At 37.8% G+C, this 25,487-nt stretch overlaps 1 protein-coding gene across 2 annotated transcripts in view; it reads right to left on the bottom strand.

Annotated features, from left to right (window-relative positions):
* The window catches only part of Wdr64 (WD repeat domain 64), a 106,813-nt gene that overhangs the window by 40,966 nt on the left and 40,360 nt on the right, over window positions 1-25,487 (bottom strand). For both annotated transcript variants that reach the window (XM_048357322.1, XM_048357323.1), the window contains exons 9-12: window positions 25,233-25,312; window positions 17,010-17,149; window positions 3,687-3,813; window positions 37-185 (exon numbers count right to left, since the gene is read on the bottom strand). In XM_048357322.1, coding sequence (XP_048213279.1) covers window positions 37-185; window positions 3,687-3,813; window positions 17,010-17,149; window positions 25,233-25,312 — 496 coding nt within the window. The remainder of the gene's footprint in view (window positions 1-36; window positions 186-3,686; window positions 3,814-17,009; window positions 17,150-25,232; window positions 25,313-25,487) is intronic.

The raw sequence follows: 25,487 nt of genomic DNA, 5'->3' as shown, positions 1-25,487 counted from the left end.
GTTCTATCTTTTTCTGAGAAGACAGTAGGTACTCACCTTAATTACGGACTCAGAGCAGATTGTGAGTACTTGGTGGAAGTTTTTGTTATAAAACATGGCATTGATTTCCCTTTCATGAGTATGAGGAACCTGTTTTGTGTCTTGTACCATCCTGGTCAAAGGATACATGTCTATTACACTGGATCCTGGAATAGAAATAAACACAGAAATGGTAGGACAAAGGGTGGACTAATTCAGCAGTGATACTAGTATGTCAGAAATAAACTATACAACTTGAAAGGAAGGGGGACTGGGAGGGAAAAAATGGAAGAAAATGAGGTAGGGGGTGACACTGTTCAAAATGAAACATACTCATTACCTGACGTATGTCACTGTAACACCTCTGCACATCATCTTTACAATAAAACTTACAAAAAGAATCTCATAAATGTAAAATATTAGAAATTTGGGATCACAAAATATCTTTACACAGCCAGTTGTGCTTAGAGATAGCCAGTTAGTAAAATTAGTAATATCAATGGTGAGGGAATTCAGAGGCATGAAAATACATTTACTTCCTCTAAAGCATTTATGACAAATATAGCAAATGTGATTTGGTCACAGGAAAGTATTCATTCAATACTTCATTAATTTTTTAAGCACAGGTCATTTTGACCCTCACCTCATTTTTATAGTCTACTTTTCCCTTCTTTATCATGCATTAATGCATCTCCACGAATGCACAGCCACGAATCTGCTCAGCTTCCTCCTGAAGGCAGGCTTCTCCTTTGTGATTGAGATGGGTTGTTACAAAGCCTTTTTCAATCAGCCAAGAAAAAGCCCTCTGTGATTAAATATAGTGAATGAAAATGATTGCAAGCCTGTGCTTGTACCCTCAATAGTAAATAAGATTAATTTGCAAATTATCATAGTGATAGATGCGGTCTGCATGCTCAGGATATGGAGAGCAGCTGTTCCTTTTTTTTTTTTTTTTGTAAGGATTGTTGGTTTTGTTTTACTGTTGTACTATAAAATACTAGTATTATTTAGCATTCAAAAAGCAAATGATTATGTGTTCTGTTTCATTGTAATTTCTAGAAAGACTGATAAAAGTCTCAAACTATTCTGTAGTCCAAACAAAAATGAAACTGCACCCTCCTGTTTTATTAATGTGGAAATTAAGTGAACAATAGTATAATCTGCACTTAGTTCTCAAGTCTCTCCAAAGATATCTCAACTTTGGTTAGGCACAGTAGCTCAAGCCTGTAGCTACTTGACAGAGAAGACTAGAGGATTGTAGTTGAGGCCAGCTAGGCCAAAAAAGGTTCTGAGACTCCCTTTCAAGCTTGGTGCTGTTTGCCTGTCATTCCAGATACAGGGGAAGCCCAATGGCTTGCCATCCCAGGGGATTTAAGGAGGCACAAGCAGGAGTATCATAGTCTACATGAGCCCAGGCATAAAGTGAGACCTATCTTGAAAATGACCAGTAAAAAAGGCTTTACAGTGGGGCTCCTCAAGTGGTCAAGTAAATGCTTAACAATTTCAAGGCTCTAAGTTCAAATCTCATCACTTCCCCCAAAAGAAATCTCAACTTTAAAAGTTTTAACAGAAATTACTAAACATTTTGCTAAGGCATTTAGATTTTACAACATGATCTGCTTATGCATAAAGAAGAACTGAAATGATGTATCTGGTAATATTTCTCATTTCAAAAACTCCATCATGAACATGTGAGAGTCCTATGCTAACCGCATAATCAAACCAATTGTAGAGCATTTCAGTAGATTGTTTAAACGTGATAATGACAGTCACTATCTGTATTCAGAACAGATTTCCACAAAGCAGGATAAACTGTGGAAAAGTTGTACTGCAAGAATGGATACAATGCAGAACAAAGAATGATTGTAGATTCAGGATTTGGAAGGTCTAAGATCAAATCCCAAATCCATATTTCAATCTTTAACTAGTCAGGTAAACTATTTGGGATTTGATCTTGCCATTTTTCAAATAGGATATTAGTAATTCCTTCCTCATAGTACTTGTATAGATAAAATGAAAAATTAAAAAAAGACTAAGAAGTTATTGTTTCAATGAGCATAATGATGGTAAAGATAGTAACAATGATAAGTCTACAAAGATCTCAGATTGTAGCACTTCAATTTGCTGGTTTAGTAGACCACAGGGTTACTTCAATGTACGGTATACTAACACTGCATGTAATTCTAGTGTTAGGCTGATGGTTGTGGCCAATGTATGCCATTTCAGTGATTGAACAAAATCTAGACTTCTATATTTCTATAAGCAGAAGTACTACCAAAGGCTTGTAAAATTGAAGGAGGACTTGATGAGTCATGTGGGACTGGACTAGATGGAAGATAGGGGGAATGATGGAAGGAGCACCTCTAATCAAGATGTATTGTACATATGTACATATAAATGGACATGTTACATTGAAACCCCCTCATATAACTATTTTAAGGTTATGTTTTTAAATAGGAAGAAATCTTGATTTTTCTGTTCTTTTATCTTGTTATTTAGTCCCTCATTATTCAAGATAAATGAAATGGAAACACAGAAGCAAGCCAGTAACCAGACACTTGAATTGATGTGCTAGAACATTTGTGTACAGCCATTAGAATATACATTCTGGAGGAGGTCAGAAAGATAAGGGGTGCTTACAGGTGGAACTAAGTTCTCTTTTACTAGATGGAAAATTATTTCTTGAGGATGAGTGCTAATTCACTCCTTATCAGGGATGTGGGGGGAAGCCATGACATCTAAAGACAAATGTATTAAAAATAATAATTATATTCACTACCAGGGATGACTGCATTCGTTCCCCTGCCTTAACCAATCCCACAGGGCCTCAGAGAAGTGGTCAGTGGGAATAGGCCTCAGAAATGCAATTCTGGCTTGGTGTTTCAGAAGGAGGAAGTATAACCGTACCATTTGCTTTTCTTCTGAAGCCAAAAGGTGTGCATAAGACAGTGTTTGACCTAAATGATTAACAAGGTATCTTGTATCCAACCACAAGAAAAAAAAATATTGACCACCAATTTGTTGCCATAGCTCTTGGGACCTGGCATCCTGGATCCTATTCTTTCTCTTTATGCCATTCCCTATCTAGCAAAGGTAGTTAGAAGGGTCTATACCTGTCTTACTGAGTACATCTCACCAGAATGCAGGGCCAAACTGCATCATTGCAGAAACAAGCTCATGCTGCTGCATCCTGAGGTCATCACTCTAAGACCACAGTGCTTTCCCAAGTGCTACAACAGAGCCCTAGACACAGCACCAGGTTCCAACCCTTGCACTTCTGCTCTACCTAAGCTGGGCATTACTAGGTCCAAAACCTTAAAGAACTAATCTGGTATTTCAGACCTACCCATAAACAATAGGAGATAGTAGTTGAAATAAATATCTACTGAATGTAATAAATTTCTGTCTCAGTGTTTTGTTTGTTCCAGAGTCAATGCCTAAGTGTTATCTTTTTGCAGTTTTCATAGTATTTATCTAATGTTGATTTCCCTTTTATTTAATTTTTTAATTGTTATTATGCAGGTGATATACAAAGGGGTTAGAGTGACATAAATCAGGTAATGAGTACATTTCTTTTTGGACAGTTGCACCCATTCCCTTACTATCTCTGCCTTCTTAATTTTAAGTCAAAAATAAAGATACAAGGTTCTATTGTTTGGTACATATACCTGTGATAAGCATGCCATGCATGGCATCATAGATCATAGAATAAATCTGCATGTCTCCTGGTCCTCCCTGGGTATCGTGGAAGACTTGTAACACAGAAAGTGTCTGTATGTCCCACACCCGAAAAACCTGGAAGAATAAGGCAGACAGAAACACTGTTAGAGTATAAAATACACTTTTCTACACTTTCAGCAAAGTGTGGTTTATGTCATGACCTCAAGGGCACACATTCACTAAGCTTCCATTTTATTCTTGGTTTGTATACTGTTCATTAAGATCGGAGGAAAATAGCAATGATTAAATTGCACTTAAAGGCCTATCTTTAGGAACTGGATTTTGGCTTCTTTTCTTTCTCACAGTTCTAATACCAGGGTTTGAAACTGGGGTGTTGTTATTCCTTGATCATTGCTGGCTTTCTACTCCCTGAGCCATGTTTCCAGCCTGGCTTTTTGCTAGTTAACTGGAGATGAAGTGTCATGGATATTTCCTCAGCTTCCTGAGTAGCTAGTATTACAGGTGTGAGCCACCAGGCACCCAGCTCAGAAACTGAAGTTTTCTGTAGAAGGGAAACTGTATTTATGACTCTTTAATTATTTGGAGGAATAGCAGATGACTGATCATGATTTGCATTAGAGTTCAAGGAGAGCCTGAATCTTGACTGAGTAAGTGCCTCTTTCCCAGGATGCATGGGATCAAATTGCTCATTGCAGAAATGGATGCATACTGCTGCATCCTGGGGCCACCACTCTAAATAAGACCACAAACGTGTCCACTCAGGGTGAAGCAAAATGAGAAAGGGGACACATCAGGTGAATGATTTAAAATGGTTCTTCCATGATTTATGGAGATGAACAGAATAGAAAGAACAATGAGTACTAATTCAGCTAAACTAAATCAAGTTTACACTTTGTTACCTGAAATAACTAGTCATAGCACTTGGCCTACTCTGAATTTTTACCAAGTTATAGTATGATTGAGATTCAAAACAAAGTGTATTTTGGTTAAGAATTATTACATTTCTAGCAGTGCATTAGTCATAAATGATATATTCAAATAGTAATAATTATAATTTACCAATTCAATTAAAGTACAAATGCTTCTGGACTTAAAATGGAGTTATAGCCCAAGGAACCTAGTAGAGGTAGAAACTATTGTGTATAATAAACATCTTCATTTAGATAGCCCAAAATTAATGCACTCACATCACTTACAGTAGCCTACAACTGTATGAAAAAAAAACAACTGTATGAAAAAATCATTTAACCCAAATTTCATTGTATAGTAAAATGGTTGAATGGCTTGTGTAATTTATTTAGCAGTGTATAGAGAGTGGGGGAAACTGTATATCCACATATTGATGTTAAAACTATGTCTCTGTCTCTTATCTGGTACAAAGATCCATTCAAAATAGATCAAGGAACTAAGAGTACAGATCAAAGAATTAAATATAAGACATGCAACTTTGAAACTACTAGAGGACAGCAAAGGGAAAACACATCAGGATGGAGGCATCATAGATTCTGAGTATATCCCCAGTAGCTCAGGAAATAAGACTATGATTTGACAACTGGGATTAAAATTACATTTAAAAACCTTCTGCACAACAAATTATCCACAGAGTCAAGAGACAGCTACAGAATGGAAGAAAACTCTTTTCCACTTATTCATCTGATAGAATGTTAATATCTACAATATATAAAGAATTCAAGGAATTTAAGAAAAGAACAAAATTCAGTGGATAAAAAGTGTAGTGATCTCTATAGACAATGGTCTATATGTAAATGGGAAAATGTTTTCCATCAGAGAAATTCAAGTCAAAACACTGAGATTCTATCTCAACCCAATCTCAATGGCTATTATCAAACAGCAACAAATGTTGGCACAAATGTGGAAAGCAATGAAACCTCATACACCACAGGAATGAACTCATTCAAAGTACACTGTATAGAATTATCACAACGAAGGCCTCTCATGTTATTAATGTATACTTCTTCAACAAAATTATTATACTGGGAGCATACCTCAACTAACAAGCTCAAAGTTAATTCAGTCCCTAGTGCCATAAAAATATCAATGAAAACAACAAAAATGCATTTCAACGAGATAGCTCTCCAATTTAAAAGTTCTACCACCTAATTCCAATACTTGTTCATGTTAATATTAATTAGCGATTAAAACATGGTGAGTTGCTCACTTGTCTTCTCTTCTGAACTGGATGTTGCTCGGGAGAAACTGCATCTAATTTATCCTTGTTCCCAGACTGTTACATATGATCTTTGGTTTGGTTTGTTATTTGGGTTTTGTCTGCTTGCTTGCCTCTTCTGTCTTGGTCCAGCATTGCATTATCATCACTTTACATGGCCTAGACAACATTATTTTCTAATCTAGTCAATTGATGAAGGGGCCCATATCTTTACTTTGTTCTTAGGTGGCCACAATGTGCCAGTTACTTTGGGGAAGAGATAGCATTAACATAATAAGGCCTAAATGCCTGTCCTATTTTTTTGCTAGCTCCAATCAGGGATCCACATTGTTCTCATAGAAGATGACAAGTGCTGCGAAGCTTGCAAGAACTCGTATGGAGCCAAGTCAGCCCTGAAGGGGCTTAGGAGGAGAACACAGACAAAACATTTTAGAATGGACCTGAATTCGTGTAGTGAGAAAATCAGAGAATAGAACAGTTTCTACTAAACATATCATGGTGGTAACAGAGTAATGTATAATTCAGTGTTAATATATATATATATGCCATATATTAAATATGACATCTGTGCAAGTAAATTTAAATCATAAAAATTCAAGTAATAATAATAAGAAGAATGCTGATTTTTTTTCAAACAAATTGGGAGTGCAGAAATTAGATGGAAGACTTTTTTGCACTGAGAAAAAGATTACAATGTCAGGCTGATTAAAATCTGAGGATAAAACATGAACGGAAGTCAAAAATCACAAATGCCAAAGAAAAAGACAAGTGGGAAAGCTTTGCCCACAGTCATTTATGAGGAATAATTAATAAATAAGGACAAAGCTGAAGTCTGAAAATAAGCATGTATGTGTTCAGAATGCAGATTGGTTTGATTCAGCAAAATATTTCTTAGATTTTCTTCTTCCTAATTTCAAACCAATCATTGTCATCCAAATGTATTAATAAAACATTGTTGTTTCTTGGTGAGTGCCTCTATTAGAATGACTAGAGTAGAATACTGTATCTAATTTTTAAAGGTTAGCTTCAGCTATATAAGAAAGGTATGTCCTAGTATAAAAAGATGTAACACATAGCAGGGCACTTCTGGCTTACACTTGTAATCCTAGTTACTCAGAGGCTGAGATCGAGAGGATTATAATTTGAACCCAGTAAAGGTAGAAAAGTCCATAAGAGTTTACCTCTGATTAACCAGCTAAAAAGCCAGGCTGAAGGTACAGCTCAAGTGGTATCAGCCAAGCAAGCAAATCCAAGCAAGTGCCAGGCTCTGAGTTCCATCCTCAGTATCAGCAAAATAAATAAAATAAATTAATAACTCAATCATACAATTTCACCATTCATTTAATAAGTATGGAAATGTGGGTGAAGTGCCTCAGGGACAATGACCAACAGACCCACTATTACTGCTCTTGAATACATTGAAGTCCAGACAGATAGTAGGCAGAGGATAAATACAACATTGTTGGAAATAATTTAATGGAAATATGAATATCATACAGTGGTAAAAATTGCACCATTAAATTTCATCTTTCAGGTAACAGCTTCAGAATTACAGTTTTGTTTAGATAAATGAAGGAATATGGGAAATTTACTTTTTCTCCCTCAGTACTAGGCTTGTACTCAAGGCCTCAAATCAAATTTCTAATCTTTTTTGCTCACAACTGGTCCTATACCATTTTATCTGCATCTCCAATAGACAATTTTGTTGGTTAGTTGGACATGGTGTCCTATAAACATTTCTTCTGGGGATGGCTTTGAACTACAATCCACCCAGATCTCACTTTCCTGAGTAGCCAGGATTACAGCTGTCAGTCAACATACCTAGCATCATCCATGGTTTTAGTGAAAGTGAGAGGAAAACTTATGAGAAAGGAGTACCAATCACTTCTTGGGAAAGAATAACCTAAATTTTCCATTTTCTGATTTGTCAGGGAACCTGGGACTTGCCCTGCCTTCCTAATTTCTACCCAATAGCTACCAGCGGTTAATAAGTCTTTAGTCTCCAAGGTCACTCACTGAATTACATGATTTTACATTGTCTGTGTAGGAAACTCAAAGGAAAAGGTATTGAGTTCATTCAAGCAACTTAATAAAAAATGTTCCGGCATTGTGGGACTGAAATTGTTAATTTTATCTTGTTCTCACATTTTTTTCCTATGTGATAATTAGCAAACAGGAAGTGAGCTGGAGGCACTAACATGTGTTTAATTAACTTTTTAATTATAAAATTATTATATGTACTCTTTTTTTGTGCCAGTCCTGGGCCTTGAACTCTGCCTGAGCTTTATCACTTTAGGCTAGCTCTCTTATTACTTGAGCCACAGCTCTACAGATTTTTGGTGCTTAAATGGAGATAGTAGTCCCACAGAGTTTCCTGCCCAGGCTGGCTTCAAACAGTGATCCTTAGATCTCAGCTTCCTGAGTAGTCAGGATTTTAGACATGAGCCACCAGCACCTGGATATGTACTTTTTAAAACAGTATGTTACAGTTTGAATCTTGACTGTCCCCAAAGGCTCAAGTGATACATAAAATCTCTGTCCTCATCTTGGTACTATTGGGAGGTGTGGGTCTGGCCTGGTGGTATATATTTTGGTCATTGGATAAGTGTCCTTCAAGGGGATTATGCAAATTATAGCACCTTCTCCTCTTCTTTCCTGGCAATGAAATCGACAGTTTCGCTCCACCATCTTCTCTTGCTCTGTTCTGACTCACCACAGGGCCCAAACCATCAAATCAACTGGTCATAAACTGAGATCTCCAAAGCTTCAAATGAAAATAAACATTCTCTCTTTCTAAGTTAAATATTTCATGTATTTTGTTATAGTAAGAGTGTTGATGTAATATTTGTACATACACGCAATAGGAAAAACCAGTTCCCTTTACTGCATACCACTTCCTTTTTGCTCCTTAATTTCACTTCTTAAGCAAAACCATTGTATCAAGACAATCCCTCTGGAGGCAGAGTATATCATATAAACCTGCTTTACTACCTAATAGCCATGTAGATTTGTGTACATCATCTAACTTTTCTGAGCTTTAGATTTCACACCCATAAGGGACAAATATATCAGCATTTAGTATCACTGTTTACATTGATGTTAAATGGGATTGTATAGATAGTTTACATTTCCATTGGAATACATTTGTCTACTTAGATTTGCTTCATCCTTTTAGTAGGTGCACAGTATTCTGTATAGTATTCTATAGAAACATTTCTATAGATCATTGTAAATATTGCATTATTGGGAATTACTCATTTTTAAACCTTCTTCCTCCTCCTCTTCCTCCTCCTCCTCCTCACCTTCCTTCCCCCTCCCCTCCTCCTCATTTCTCCTTCCTCTTTCTCTTTCCCCACCTTTCTCTCAGTAATAGTGTTTGAACTCAGGAACTCACACTTGCAAGACTGGTGCTCCAGTCAAGCCTTCAGCTCTCCTTGTTTTCTTTTATTAAAGTGTTAATGAACCTCCTTGCACATGTCACTTTGTAAAGGAAGTTTGGCAAACTTCCTATAGACTGATTCTCAGTAATGTTTGTGTTCAAGGATATATAAAGTCAACCTTGCCCTCTGAGAAAGTTGTAAGGGTCTTCCAGATTTCAGGTTACAAAACTAGCTGATTTCAACTTGGAGTTTCTGTCACTCTTAGAGTTTGGTCATGAAATATTGATGGCAGTTATGCTCTATTTGCTCTTTTTTATTTTGAGCACCTTTGGGAGGCTCACCTCAAAATATATACATGCACAGGGCCTGACAGAGGAAATGCTGGCCTGTGCCAGGGGATGCATACTGACAGGACAGTCAGGATTCCCAGCTGTGAGGCTAGCCGAAAGTCATAGCCAGTTGGTTAGCCAAGTAACAATGCTAGGTTTCTTTAGGAGCCATAGAGTTAGGGTGAATAGAATCTCCAGATACTTATCTTAGTGTGGTAGTAAATGCATGTGTGCAAATATGTGTGTGCAGAGGTGCAAGGGAATTGAAGAGTCTTTAAGCTAGTGGGTGGAAATGAGGAGAAAGTCTATTGAATAAAATAGTAGTATAATGATACTCAAACATAATGTAACCCACACTGGAAAATGTCCCCCAAAGCAAAAAGATAGCTTTGATACAGGCATTCAATAACAACAGAGTTCAAGGTTTTCACAAAGAAAGTAAAAGCCACCAACAAAAGAGGGCTTCATGTGATACATGGTTGTCATTGTTTTATGAGGTTATTAGCTCCCATGGCTAAGGATCATCCCAGGGCTTCCTTGCAGGTTCTTCAGGAGTGCTTGGTTCTGATGGCTCACACCTGTAATCCTGTGAGGCATGTAAAACTCATGAGGCTGAGATCTGAGGATCATGGCTGGAAGTCAGCCCAAGCAGAAAAGTCCACAAGACTCTTATCTACAATTAACCACAAAAAAGCTGGAAATGAAACTACGGCTCAAGTGGTAGAATACCAGCCTTGAGGGGAAAAACTAAGGGACTGAGCCCATGCCTCAAGTTCAAGCCTCAGTATTCACACACAAACACACACACACACACGATTGTCCAGGTGCCATCCTGGGATGACATACCTAAGAACTGTACACCAAAGAAAAGCATTACAAGTCAAACACTAAATCCCAAAGCTTATACATCATCCTTTGCCCTTACTTTTAATTTTCATTCCAAATATCCACTTACATTTTTTTTATTTGTTTTGTTTTTGTTGCCAGTCCTGGGGCGTGGACTCAGGGCCTGAGCACTGTCCCTGGCTTCTTTTTGCTCAAGGCTAGCACTCTATCTCTTGAGCCACAGTGCCACTTGCAGCTTTTTTCTATACATGTGGTGCTGAGGAATCGAACCCAGGGCTTCATGTATACGAGGTGAGTACTTTACCACTAGGCCATATTCCCAGCCCTCCATTTACATTTTATTACTAAATTTTCCTAATGTATATACATCTTCCTCAAGAAAAATTCCCACTCTCATTTTAAGGAAAGTGTTGAGACATTTAGCTCTTCCACTTGAAAAGATTACAAATCTCAGTTACTCCAAGATTAACTTTGACTCCATTGTCCCAAGCAGATAGAACAAGAAGGCATAGTAGGTGGATCATGGTACAAGATCATACCCAGCAGGGTGCTAAACCCAATCTCAAAGGTAACCAGTGCTAGGATGGGGATGTGGCTTAGCTGTAGAGGGCTTGCCTAGCAGGCATGAAGCTCTGGGTTTGATTCCTCAGCACCACATAAACAGAAAAAGCCAGAAGTGGTGCTGTGGCTCAAGTGGTAGAGTACTAGCCTTGAGCAAAAAGAAGTCAGGGACAGTGCTCATACCCTGAGTTCAAGCCCCAAGACTGGTAAAAACAAAACAAAACCAATTACCACCCACCACCAACAACAAAAAACAGTGCTAGAGGAAGGAAGAGGCAGAAACTGTGGCTCAGTAGTAGGGTGCTCACCTAATGTGCTTCATTTTCTTGCAGGGTTTTTGCATGACTGCTGTAGCTTCCTGTGCTGCTAGGCAGTACTCCCCTCTTCTTACCTTGAATGTCTGGTGCATTCTGGAATGTAGTCCTCCTGCAAAGGAAGCACTTCCCTTATCCTCACTAGTGATCTCCATGACGGACCATGGACCCAAGTACTTTTCAGAACCAGGACTTACAATTTAGGCTTACCTGATTCAAAAGGCCATTTTTTTTTTTAATTTTTATTATCTTTTCATTTTTAAATTTTTATTGTCAAGCTGATGTACAGAGAGGTTACAGTTTCATATGTTAGGCATTGGATACAAAGGCCTCATATCTCAAATATATGCAGAACTAAAAAAATTACCTTCCTCCAAAACAAAACCGCAAAGAACCAATAGCCCCCTCATCAAATGGGCTAAAGACTTACAAAGAGACTTCTCTGATGAGGAAATGAGAATGGCCAAGAGACATATGAAAAAGTGCTCTACATCACTGGCCATAAAAGAAATGCAAATCAAAACAACATTGAGATTCCATCTCACCCCAGTAAGAATGTCCTATATCAAGAAAACTAACAATAACAAATGTTGGAGGGGATGTGGCCAAAAGGGAACCCTACTTCATTGTTGGTGGAAATGTAAACTGGTTCAGTCACTCTGGCAAGCAGTATGGAGATTCCTCAGAAGGCTAAATATAGAACTCCCCTGTGACCCAGCAACCCCACGTTTGGGTATCTATCCAAAAAACCACAAACAAAATCACAGTAAAGCCACCAGCACAACAATGTTCATCGCAGCGCAATTTGTCATAGCTAGAATCTGGAACCAACCCAGATGCCCTCAGTAGACGAATGGATCAGGAAAATGTGGTACATATACACAATGGAATTTTATGCCTCTATCAGAAAGAATGACATTGCCCCATTTGTAAGGAAATGGAAGGACTTGGAAAAAATTATACTAAGTGAAGTGAGCCAGACTCAAAGAAACATGGACTCTATGGTCTCCCTTATTGGGATTAATTAGCACAGGTTTAGGCAAGTCACAGCAGAGGATCACAAGAGCCCAATAGCTATACCCTTATGATCACATAAGAAATGAACTCCATGTTATAGAAATGACTGTAATATCACTGTTGTAATTACTTTCAACATGCCCTGTGAAACCGTAGCTTCTTTTGTTAATGATCCTCTTGTACCCCCTTCCTGTGGTTGTCCCCACGCTATCACTGTATCTCATCTGAGTACCCTGGATAATGTATATATTGGTATTAGAACTAGGGAAGTGAAAGGGAATATCAAAATCTAGAGACAAAGGATAAAAAGACAAATGACTCCAAAAGCAATACTTGCAAAACCATTTGGTGTAAACCAACTGAACAACTCATGGGGGCAGAGGGGAAGGGGAAGGAGGGAATGAGGGAGGAGGTAAGAAATACTTCAAAAAATGTACCCATGGCCTAACGTAAGAAACTGTAACCCTTCTGTACATCACTTTGATAATAAATAAGTAATTATTATTAAAAAAAAAAACTTGAGGAGGAGGGGAGTCATGGGGAAGGGGGAAGAGGAAGAAAATGAGGGAGGGGTAACACTTTTCAAGAGAAATGTGCTGGGCTAGGAATGTGGCTTTGTGGTAGAGTGCTCGCCTGGCATGCATGAAGCCCTAGGTTGCATTTCTGAGTACCACCACAGAAAAACCAGAAGTGGGTGCTATGGCTCAAGCGGCAGAGTGCTAGCCTTCAGCAACAAGAAGCCAGGGACAGAAGCCAGGGACAGTGCTCAGGCCCTGAGCCCAAACCCTAGGACTGGCAAAAAAAAAAAAAAAGAAATGTGTTCATTACCTTACTTATGTAAATGCAACCCCTCTGTACATCACCTTTACAATAATTCTTTTAAACATATAATAAACAGTAAAATGGTTACAATAAAGACAGATTCAGCAGAGATAAGCATGGCTCTCCTTAGCTACCCTCTCTGACTCAGATGGTCCTTTCTCGGGTGATTTTGCTGGTGATTCAGGCTTCTGCTTTCATATCAGCTCCTTGGAGATGATATTCAGTCACCTCATGTCAGTGTTCTCTGTTTACTAAAAATCCCTAGCATACTATTTTCTTGTATATTTGTTACTTTGCTTCTTTGCTTGTCTTTCCCTGGGATGTAAATTCCTTCAGAACATGGCTCTTGCCCTTCCTATTGGATGTTCTTTATCTAGAATCTACACCCCGCACCCCCGCACCCCCCCCCCCCCCGCCAAATAGTAGCTGATCCTCAAATAGACACTCAAAGATACATGCCTGGTGATGATAAAATGAATGCTCTCACTTCATCTTTATAACAGCTCTCTGAGCTAGTCCTGATTATATTTTACAAATGAAAAAATATGGAGTGGAAAGACACTCAATGGGCTGGCTGGCTGACTGTCATATCACAACAAAAAGGAATGGAAGAGGCTGTTTCTTCTGCATGTCACTTCCATTACCAGCATGAATGTCCCCCCCCCCCTTTTTTTTTATAGAAACATACATTATTTTTCTTTCATTTTTTTCTGCAAGAGACTAACACCAGGTCACAAGATCATAGCATTTTGGTTTTGGTGTTAGTATCTCAAAACCTTCACTATCTCCCTATACACTTTAAATTTTAAAAAATATTCTTTATTACAAAAACCATGAATATTTGCTATAGAAATTGATCAGAGAAAAAAGATTAGTCCATCCCCAATCTTACTAAGCAATGAAATATCTTATTGTTAATCATAACAATAATTTAACCTAGATGATTATAAATTTTCAAATGGATTAATTATATATTCTTTCATTATATTTCAAATAATACGTATTCACATTAATATCTATCTATTTAGTATCTATATTATATTTCCACTGTATTAAAAATGAGATAACATAGCTATTAAATCATTTTTTCTCTTGAATTTTAATTTTGTAAGCATGTCACACTAATTATTTTCTTCGGCAATGATACTGAACTAACATCTAAATACCATAAATTGATCAACTTTAAGTATGAGGTTTCTTTTTAATAAATTCAAACTGATGTTTGAACATTATCTTAATTGTGTGTTTCAGATGTTTCTTATAAAATTCTGTTTCTTATATAAACAGGAAATGTAGACAAATTCCTTGTTCTTGAGATTCCATTGACTTACAGCTACTAGTAGTTCAGATAAATAGTACCCTGTGTGTACAAAAGATGGCCATCAGCCAGTGAAGAACCTTTGTTAAGGCTTTTATTCTTGACCTATGTTTTCATTTACCCATATTCAACTGAAGTCAGAAATTTTCAGAAATAAACAGCTCATAAATTGTAAATTGTGTACCATTTTGAATAGTGTGAGTAACTCTCCTAGAGCATGAATCATCCCTCTGTCTGATACATTCGCCCTGTGCCCCACTAATCATTTAGTAGCCATTTTTGTTATTATAAGGACTGTCAAAACATCACAGTTTGATGTTCAGGTAACTTCAGTTTTACTCAATGTTACCGCAGATCCAGAGTAATGATGCTCGCAATCTTCTTACCATACATTGTTATCATTGTTCTATTTTTATTATTAATTATTATGACTGCCTGTGTCAAATTTATACATGAAACTCTGTCCTGAGTGTATAGGAACAAACAGTAATGTACAGTTAGCTGTGATGCATAGTGTTGGGCATTGCTAGGGGACATGGAATACATGTCCCTGAGGATAATTAGGGATGTCTGTTACAAAGCCATGAAAGGTTCACGGTGCCTCTACAACTTGAATGAACTGGAAAAGCCTAATTTTCATTTGGAACCCTTTACTAGACCTACTTTTCACATATAATTACTAAGTATTTCTTCTTACTGGGCAATATGTCACATGGTGTAACCCTTGTTGCTTTACCAGTCAAATATTACTAAAGAAATTATGAAAGGGAGGTTAGGGCATTGTATACATGCTAGTTTGATCTCTTCCTTCCTTCCTTCCTTCCTTCCTTCCAGTCCTGGGACTTAAACTCAGAGCCTGAGCACTGTCCCTGGCTTCTTTTTGCTCAAGGTTAGCAATCTGCCACTTGAGCCACAGCACCACTTCTGACCTTTTCTATATATATGGTGCTGAGGATTTAAACCCAGGGTTTCATGTATACGAGGCAAGCACTCTTGCCACTAGGCCATATTCCCCGCCTTAGTGTGGTCTTTTTCAATGCTATTCTTTTTGATCCTCACTAAGCACTCTGTAAACAAGTGTTTTTTCCCTTCCTTTCATCTCCTCCTCCTATTCTTCTTCTCCACCCCTGCCCCCAAGACCCTGAACTTGTTCCATTTTCTTGTTCACAAGCTAGCATTTTGCCACATGAGCCATTACCTCCTGGTTTTTCTTATTTTTATTTTTATTTTTTTACTGGTTACTTTTGAGATGGAGTCTAATGGGTTTTTCTGCCTCCGTTGGCTTCTAGAGCTCAGCTTCCTGAGAAGCTAGAGTTACAGGAATAAGCCACCAATGCTGGGCATCATGTCTGTTTTAAAAACCTGTTTCTTTCATTCCTCTTTCTTCTTTATTTCATACTCATTTATCAGTTCTGTTGTTCATTGGTTTGTTTTCCTGTTTAAGAATAGTATTCCAGTCTTTGTCATTTTTGTTGCATTTCTGCCTTCTCTATTTTCTAGCTTTAACTTTAGAAAGCTCTCTGGGATAGAAGAGCATATGGGATTCTCTACACGGAACCACAAGGTTACTGTGTGACTGTGTGACATTGCTTAGATCTCACCTCCTTCACAAGTGAGTAAATTTTTTTTCCTATTCTGGGGCTCAAACTAAGAACCTTGTGCATGCTAAGCACAAGTTCTACCACTGAGCTACATCCTCAGGCCTATAGAGTTGTTATTAGCATTAAATGAGATGTGTATGTAAAATACTTAGCACAGTGCCTGGTATGTGATAACTATTTGATAAATGACAGCTATTATTACAATAGTACATAGAATTCAGATGTTTATATATTGTTTATTTTCTGATTATTAGCCATAAGAGCTCTGAATAGAAACTAGCCTAAAATTATATAAATATTCACCTATATTTTCTTCTAGAACTTCTATGGCCTTAATCCATGAGGAATGTATCTTGTTATACTCTGTCTCTGTGTCTCTGTGTCTCTGTGTCTCTGTCTCTGACTCTGTCTCTCTCTCTCTCTCTCTCTCTCTCTCTCTCTCTCTCTCTCTCTCTCTCTGTCTCTCTCTTTCACTGGTTCTGGGGCTTGAATTCTGGGTTTGGGCACTGACCCTAAGCTCCTTTTGCTCAAGGCTAGCACTTTATCACTTGGGCTACAGCACCACTTCTAGCTATTTCTGTGATTAATTGAAGATACAAGTCTTAGGCTTTCTAGTTAGGGCTATCTTGAAACTGCAGTCCTCAGATCTCAGCCTACTGAGTAGCAACAATTACAAGCATGAGGCACTAGGACTTGGCTTATATGTTTTCTCTTTAATAGACAACCTCTGTGTTTTATAATATTGGCTCTCTTCCTAATAATTTTTCTTTTACGCTTGTCTTTATACATGGTTTTTCTTGTGCTATCTTAGTCAAGTATTATACACACACACACACACACACACACACACACACACATACACCCCAGGTCATCCAGTACTTAATTTTCAGGGAAAATTTTATGTCATTTGGTTTGGTTATTTTCTTCTCCTTACCTTTGCAGAGGACAGACTGATGACATGTTGGTCTTTTTCATTGGTTACTATCTCAGTGATACTGAACATGTGTCCCATTAGCTTGCCCACAGGTTTGGTGCTGATGTTGGGGTGCCACAACCGCAGGACCTTGTCATCCCCTACAAAAGGACAGGAACAAAATGTTACTTATGCTGGGCACTGGTGGCTCACACCTGTAATCTTACTCAGGCAGCTGAGATCTGAGGATCATGGTTTGAAGCCAGTAGTGGCAGGAAAGGCTGTGAGACTCTTATCTCCAATTAACCACCTAAATGAAGAAAAAAATCCCTCTTGTTTCAATTTCCTGGAAGATCTCTCTCTTAATGACAGATAAATTCTGTTTTTCTTTTGTGGTTGTTGTTTAATGGAAAGTGCTGTGACAGACTAGCTAAGTGGCTGGTCTTGGCTTGTGTCTGCTGCTCATTGTTAAGGATGTTTTGTCATTTTTTATTTACACATCAGCATGTGGGCCTTCTTAAATATTTCATGGGTCCTTGTTTTGATTCAACCCTTCCCTACTTCTTCATGCATGAATATATTATTTATTCTTTACTTCCTTCCAAAGAGTCTTTCAATCATTTGTTTGTTTTGATTCTTCAATTATGTAAGCATTATAACAAGAAAAGAAACCAGGAGAAGAGGAAAATTCCACCATTAAACCATCTTGTTTTCTACCATACATCTGTGAAAACATGTGATATATATGTGATTATCATTACAGTATAGGCACTGTATTTTAATTGTTAAAAATCTGCTAGGCAATGGTGGCTCATGCCTGTAATTCTAGCTTCTTGGGAGTCTGAGACCTCAGGATCATGGTTTGAACCCAGCCCAGTCAGGAAAGTCCCTGAGATTCATGTTTCCAATTAACAAAATACCAGAAGTGATACTGTGGCTCAAAGTGGGAGTGTACTAACATTGAGTAAAAGAGCTCAGGGACAGGCACCAAGTTCAAGTTTCACTACCAACAAAAAAAATCATGTGAGTCTATGATAAAAGATTTAAACATGCCCTATAGGGCATACTTTTTTTTAATTTAAAAAGATCCTTTACCCCCTAATTATTAATTGTACTTCCCTGTTATTACTGTTATGTTCTAAAAATTATATGTTTCTAGATACATCATTATATCTACTTTTTTTATTCAGTGTCTCACCTGTCTGACCTTGAATTCCTGCCCAACACACATACCTTCTGAATAGCTGGGTCTACAGATGTACATCTCTATGCCCAGCTCTCACTTTGTCCTTTTAAACAACTTTCCTCCTCCTCCTTTTCCTCTTTCTCCTCCTCCTCTATGAAGTGCATTCCTAAGCATCTGCTCATTATCAAGAAACGCTAGACTGTGGGATGGCATCACAATGTTTCTAATATACACATAAATGCATTCTATGAATCACTTCTTATAGATAAAATCCCTAAAATTCAATAAGCTCATTTTGATTAATCTGGTAGCACGTATTTGGCTATGCTCAAAATCTGTATGGGGAAATGCACTTAATTGCTAGACTTATACATGTTCAGAGTGTCTGTTGGGCATGAAGGTGGTGTGGGAAGTTAGGTGATTTGATAGTTGGATCTCCATTGCCAGCCATATATGGAAATTCTGATTACTTTGTTGAGTTGCATGAAAAAAGAAGCATAGCATTTCCTTTATCCTTTTCATTCTCATCCAAACCAATCCTTCAAGTGTTAGTACAAATACCCTTCCAGCAATATTCCAGACAGAATGCTTTCATATTCTCGAATGGAATACCATCTCCCCACTCACCATCATCATTTGTTACTATATTGTCTATCTAGACTGTCTACTAGATTGTAAGTGCTTTGAATGCAGATTTTTTTTCTGTTTTTATGTGATATCCAGTGTGGTCCTACAGTTGTTAAAGACTTGAGGACATACTCAGTATAACTTCAGTAATTTCAGTATTGATAAACGAATCCCAGCTCAGAAGTTTAACTATCAAGTGCTGGAAGAGAGAGAAAACAACTCTTACCGAAGAAAAATCTTTGTTAAATGTTCATATTACTCCTTCAGGAAGCTCAACAGTTTCATTCCAGAGGCTCTAAAATCTTGGAGTAATGTCAGCTGGAAAAATAAGCTGGATTTTTAAGCTTTCATTTCTCAAGCAACTTCTATAAAATAAATTGTGTTTTCTCAAATTTCATGTTTCAAAGGCTGTAACCCTCAATATGATGGAACTTGGAGGTGAGGTTTGGGCAGATAATTAGGCTTAATTAGGCTTAAAGATGGGGCCCTGTAATGAGCTTATCACCCTTATAGGAAAAGGACACTGAGAGTTTGCTGTCCTTCTTTCTCCCTGTCATTGGAGGATACAGCAAGGCACAGGGTCTTCTCAAGCCAGGAGTGGTCCTCACTAGGAACTGGCATTCCTGGTACCTTGGACTTGAAGTACCCCAGAACTGTAAGAACATGAATTTGTTTTGTTTAAACTTCCAAGTCTATATTTTTTTTAATATATGGTCACTCAAGTTTATTAAAATAGCAACCAAGATATTTAAAAAACTATGGTAGATGAATACATGATAAATTTCTTAAGCTTAAAGCCTCATACCACTCTTATTAACACCAGTGGTCAAAATTTATCTAGAAATTACTGTGTACCTGGTATGTTATTCAATATTAAGAATATGAAGAGTTCATGTACATGAATGAAAATGGAACAATGTAGCTTGTTGAGACTGGTTTGGGAAGGGGGAGGAGGAATGAGAAAGGGGGACTGAAAAGGTAAGATTTCAAGGTCCATTGTGATGCATGTGTGCATGCCCAATTGATGTTCATAAAAATGTGGGAAAAAGACCAAAAGAGAATATGATGAAATTCTAGGTACTATCACTGCAGAAAGTCTACCTACGATGACGAAAGCATACACTTTTAGACTAAATTCTACCATTTCCTCTCTACTTTCTCTGGCTCCTGATGGAGTTGAGGCCTTTTCTTCAGTCTTCATTATTCTGCTATCTTTTTCTCTTTTTCTTTGGAGGTTGGGACTCTGATTTGTGCTTGCTAGACAGGAGCTGCTTTTTTTTCTTGAGCCACACCTCCTACACTAGTTCTGCTTTCACGTAATTTCTATAGCACTGAACCTTCTTGATTTATAGTTGTCTGTTTACATATCTCTTTCTTGTTTATCTGATGAGCCTTCAATTTCTTTAGTGATGATAGACATATAATTATATGTTTTGTGTTTACTAAGTAGTTTGTGTAAGTCTGTTTTTGTTTGAAATCTGGCTCTATCATTTATTAGCTCTGTAACCTTGAGTATGTCCCTTTGCAGGATATAGGGATAAAGATTTTTTAATTTTTATTTTTTTTTGATCATGGGCTTGAACTCTGGGCCTGGGTGCTGTCCCTGAGCTCTTCAGCTCAAGGCTGGTGCTCTACCACTTGATCCACAGCGCCACTTCCTTGACCCACAGCATCACTTCCAAAAGATTTTATTGTGACAATAAATAGGATTGTGTATGTTTTACTGGGCAGTTAATATGATTAGTATCCTGATTCTAAGCCCCTGTCTATGTGGTGCATTCTGAAAAATATTTAGGAGGGAATGGTACTTTTATGCAGATATACAAATCATAATAGCTCCAGATTTTGAGTGTTTATAAGTATTCATAGAAAGTATCAATCAAAAGATAGGAGTTGAGATTGTAAGTGATGTATTGTGGTTTGTAGGGGGTTAATTTCTTGCTTCCTTGCTATTTTTCTTTTGATTTTCTTTCTATTTTTACTCAGCCAAGTTTTAGATAAAGCCACTTATCAAAGACAGGATTTTTTTTTCTCTAAGCAAGGTCTTATCTTAGTTGGTGAGTCACTTTATCTAAGCTCATCTCTTTTGATGAAATGCGCTAGCTTATTTCACAGAGAAAAGAAAGAGAGAGTGCTGAATGCAGGTGGTCACAGTGGGCAGGGGAGACACTGGGAGCAAAGCCAACTGATTCAAGCTCAGCTCTTTCGGATGACTGCTTGCATGACTTGTGGTAAATTGAACTCTTCATCAGGATCTGTATTTCCTCATGAGAAAAATAATCATCTTTAGGATTCCTTCTAGTCCTCATGTTTCACAATTGGGTGCTCAAAAGGCAAGAAGATTACTCCTGGAAGAGTAGAGGCCTAGATAGCAGTATTATACAAATGAGGAAACAAGCAGGTTTTCAGCTACACATTTCAAATTGAATAATGCAGTCTTACCTACCATGATTTTCACTGCCAATGTATTAAATATGTTAAGAACTAGGACCATTGGGATCACAGAGAGTTCTGGATTATGTTGGCCAAAGCACCCTCTGGAATGAGCACTCTCACCTCTGGATGCTGTCTCCAGAAGAAAAGTGATTGCACCTATTGACTTGCACTCTACATTTTATTATACCTATCTATAGACTTGGTAGCTGATACCCAGATTTGAACTCAGTGCCCCTTACTCTATCTTAACTTGCTTGCTCACTGCTAGTGCTCTACCACTTGGGCTACACTTCCAGTCTGGCATTTTGCTTGTTATTTGGAGCTAGAGTCTCATGGACTTTTCTGCCTGGCATCTTTCTGAAGTGTGATCTTGTAGATCTCAGCCTTCTGAATAGCTAGGATTACAGGCATGAATCATGGGCACCAGGCTGTAGACTTGCCTTATTTGAGCTATTATATTTTGAATTCTAAGAGTTTAGGAATATAATCAGATGCATATAAGCTTCATAGAGCCCACTCCACACCTCCTATTTGTTGAATAAAGCACAAAGCTTTACATGCAGAACCCCTAATTTATCCTAGCTAATCTTTCAGTGCTTCATATTCTGAAACTTCACGGGAGAGCTTAGTTCTTAAAATGATTAGTGGAAACAAAGTTGATAAAAAAATAAAATTCTTGATGGTAACAAATAGTGCTTAGGAAATCTGCTGTGTTTTCTTCTCTCTTTTTGATTAATATTCTGTTCTGTCATGTTTTGTTTTGTTTTTCCCTGCAGGCAATTTTGTCTTTTCAAGCTTTTCCAACTGTCCCTGCATATTTAACATATTCACTGTGCTGAGCAAAACAGCATGTACTGTATATTTTGAGTCATCAGGGTGCATAAACTGTACATCAAGCAATGTGGTAGGCTGTCACTAATCAACAAGAGTGTCGTTGGGGGAAGTATGTTTTCAATTATGAATAACTTGCATTTTTGACTACTGCAGGCCCTGTAACTGTGACAGTTCAATAAATTACACATGATAAAAGGAATTAGATGCTTTCAGTCAGGCTACTGAATATTTGATTGGCTTCATGACTGCTAAAGAAACTCTAATTAGTAAGTTTTTCAAGCTATTGGTAAGGATTTTACAATATAATGAACACTGGTTTAATAAGAGTCAAGTGCTTGAACCCACAGAAACTGAGATAATTAAAGTATGAGAATTTACCAGACATACATTCCTCCTGAAATGATGAAAACACTAAGGTTATAAAGTATATTAAAACAATAAAACTGGTATTCTTAAATTTTCTACTTCCTTCCTTTGTTCTTATTTTCCTCTTTTTGAGACATAGTCTATGCTATGCTCAAACTCATAATCTTCCTTATCTCAGCCTCTCAGGTGCTGAGATTATAGGCATGTATCACCAGACATAGCTATATTTTGTGTAAGCACAAAGGGATTTCCAAAGGAGCTGGTTAAGATTACTATGATAACATCATTGGACAATCATATTTTAGAAATTAAACCTCACGTTGGCTATATATTTAAGTATTGCTTTGTCAAAGGATTTTTTGTGGGGGCAGGAACTCTATATAGAGCAGAAGGCTGATATTTTTATCTAAAGACAAGCAGTATGTGTAGGGGCAGAATCTGTTGCAGTTACAGTCTCAGATACTGCTGTAGTTTAGATCTAGAATATTCCCCAAAGGGCACCTCTTTGGAGAGGTGATAATACCTGGAGGAGGTAGGCAACTAAAGGAAGAAAGTTAAGTCATCAAAAGTTTGGAAGGGATATTGGTGGGACACTACACATGCATGCTTTTTCTTTTTTTCTCTCCCCAGCTCCCTCATTACCACCCTCCTTAAAAAAATAAATCTCTGTTTCCTGGATATACTAAAGTAAATAGGAATCCTTTACCATGTTCTCCCACCGAAAAGTCCTGCCTCACCACCGTTCCAAAGCATTAGAGCCAAATGACCAAGGACTGACACTTCTAAACTGTAAGCCAACAAAACCTTTCTTCCTTTTAAGTATATTATCTCAGGCAGTTTATCATAGCACTAGAAATCTTCACTCTTTTCTTCCCTCCCTCCCTCCCTTCCTCCCTCCCTTAGTCCCTTTCCTTCCTTTCCCTTTCCTTCCTTCCTTTCTTCCTTTTTTCATTTTGCCAGTATTAGGGTTTGAACTTACTCATGTTTACCCAACTTACTTGCTCACAGCTGGTGCTCTACCATTCGAGCCACAAAAAAGCTTGGTCTTTTGCTGGTTAATTGGAGATAAGAGTCTTGGACTTTTCTATCTGGAATAATTCAAACCTGATCCTCCAGGTTTCAAACTCTTGAGTAGCTTTAGAATTTTTGATGGTACTGGGTTTTAACTCAGAGCCTCACATTTAATAAGGCAAATCAAAACACTACTACTTAAGCCAATGCCTCCAACCTTTTTTGCTTTAGTTATTTTTCCGAAAGAGTCTTGCCCTTTTGCCTGGAGTCAGCCTCAGACCATGATTCTTATATTTCTGATTCCCATACGGTTGAGATGAGAGAGGTGAATCCCTATGCTCAGCTTGTTCTTGGACATAGGATCTCACTAACATTTTGTCTATGCTTGCGTGGACCTATGATGTTCTTGTATAACTTCCCAAGTAGCTGAGATTAACAGGAGTGAGCCACTGAACCTGGGAAAATAATTCTTACAATAACCTTACAAGCAAGAATGGTTATAACTGCTACTTAGAGATGGAATGGAGCTTCAGAGAGGTACATACTTTCCCACCACACAACTTTTAAGTAGATTTGTGCCTTAAGGGTCTGGTTGCAGAGCCCAGCCTCGATGTCATCACAATATATTATAGAAGAAGGGTCTGCATCTCTAAGAATATATCCATCCTCCATTTCCCCCCAAAACTTTTTATATGGTCCTTCTTCCATTTCTTCACCACAAATGGCTTAATTTCCTATCTTCTACTTCATTTATCCCAAGGAGGTTGGAATTCCTCAAAGTTCTCTGGATGTTTTCTGCATTGATTCTAAACCAATTCTCTGTTTATTCTTAATTTAATATATTTATTTTGAGGTTTGATAAAATTTTGGGCTTTTACCCATAAAAATGCATATATAAATACCAGATACCATCTTGCCTAAAAAAGCCATAGGACTTCTTCAGAACATAGGAATTCATGCTCTCACACATAAAAGTTCTAAGCCTAGTGCTATGGTTCATACCTGTAATCTGTTTTTTTTTTGTTTTTTGTTTTTTTTTTTGGCCAGTCATGGGCCTTGGACTCAGGGCCTGAGCACTGTCCATGGCTTCTTCCCGCTCAAGGCTAGCACTCTGCCACTTGAGCCACAGCGCCACTTCTGGCCGTTTTCTGTATATGTGGTGCTGGGGAATCGAACCTAGGGCCTCATGTATCCAAGGCAGGCACTCTTGCCACTAGGCTATATCCTCAGCCCCCCATACCTGTAATCTGGATGGAGATTCCTGGAGGAAAGTATTTCCAAGATAGCCTGGGAAAAATATTCATCTCAACAACAACAAAAAAAAGTGGGTGCTGTCACATATGCCTGTCATCCCAGCTATAGTGGGAAGTGTAAATAGTATGACTACAATCCAAACCTATCTTAGGTGAAAAATAGCCAGAGCAAAAGGGGGTGGGGACATTGTTTAAATGCATACCTAGCAAGTGGAAGGTCCTGGGTTCAAACTCCAAAACAACAACAACAACAACAACAACAACAAAAAACACCCTGAAGAATAAACTGTAGATGAATTAATGTTCTAAAAGCAAAACATAAAGCTATAAATACAGGTATAATAAAATGCAGGAAATTTGTATCACATATTCTTTGGTTGAGGAAGGCTTTTCTCATAATGAAAGAAACATAGATTTGACTTTACATGGATCTTTTAAATCTCTCAAAAGATTACTATCACAGTAAAAAAAAAAAATAGAATACTGTTTGCAGAGTAGAAAACCTCTCAATAATGTGAACTATCCACTTACCTCCAGTGACAATCACGTTTGCTTTTAAACAATAGCAAAAAGTGTTTGCTCCTCTTGGCATAGCAAATTCTCTGACAGGCCTGGGAGACAAAAATTACATTTAGACAAACATATTTTCCTTCTTTGCTCCCTTCCTCTCCTTCCTTCCTTCCTTCCTTCCTTCCTTCCTTCCTTCCTTCCTTCCTTCCTTCCTTCCTTCCTTTCTTCCTTCCTTCCTTCCTTCCTTCTTTTATTTTTTCAGTGCTTGAACTCTGG

Source organism: Perognathus longimembris, chromosome 11 (genome assembly GCF_023159225.1).
Source record: "Perognathus longimembris pacificus isolate PPM17 chromosome 11, ASM2315922v1, whole genome shotgun sequence".
NCBI lineage: Eukaryota > Metazoa > Chordata > Mammalia > Rodentia > Heteromyidae > Perognathus > Perognathus longimembris.
The sequence above is the reverse complement of the archived record's forward strand: the minus strand, read 5'-3'. Positions and strand labels throughout refer to the sequence as shown.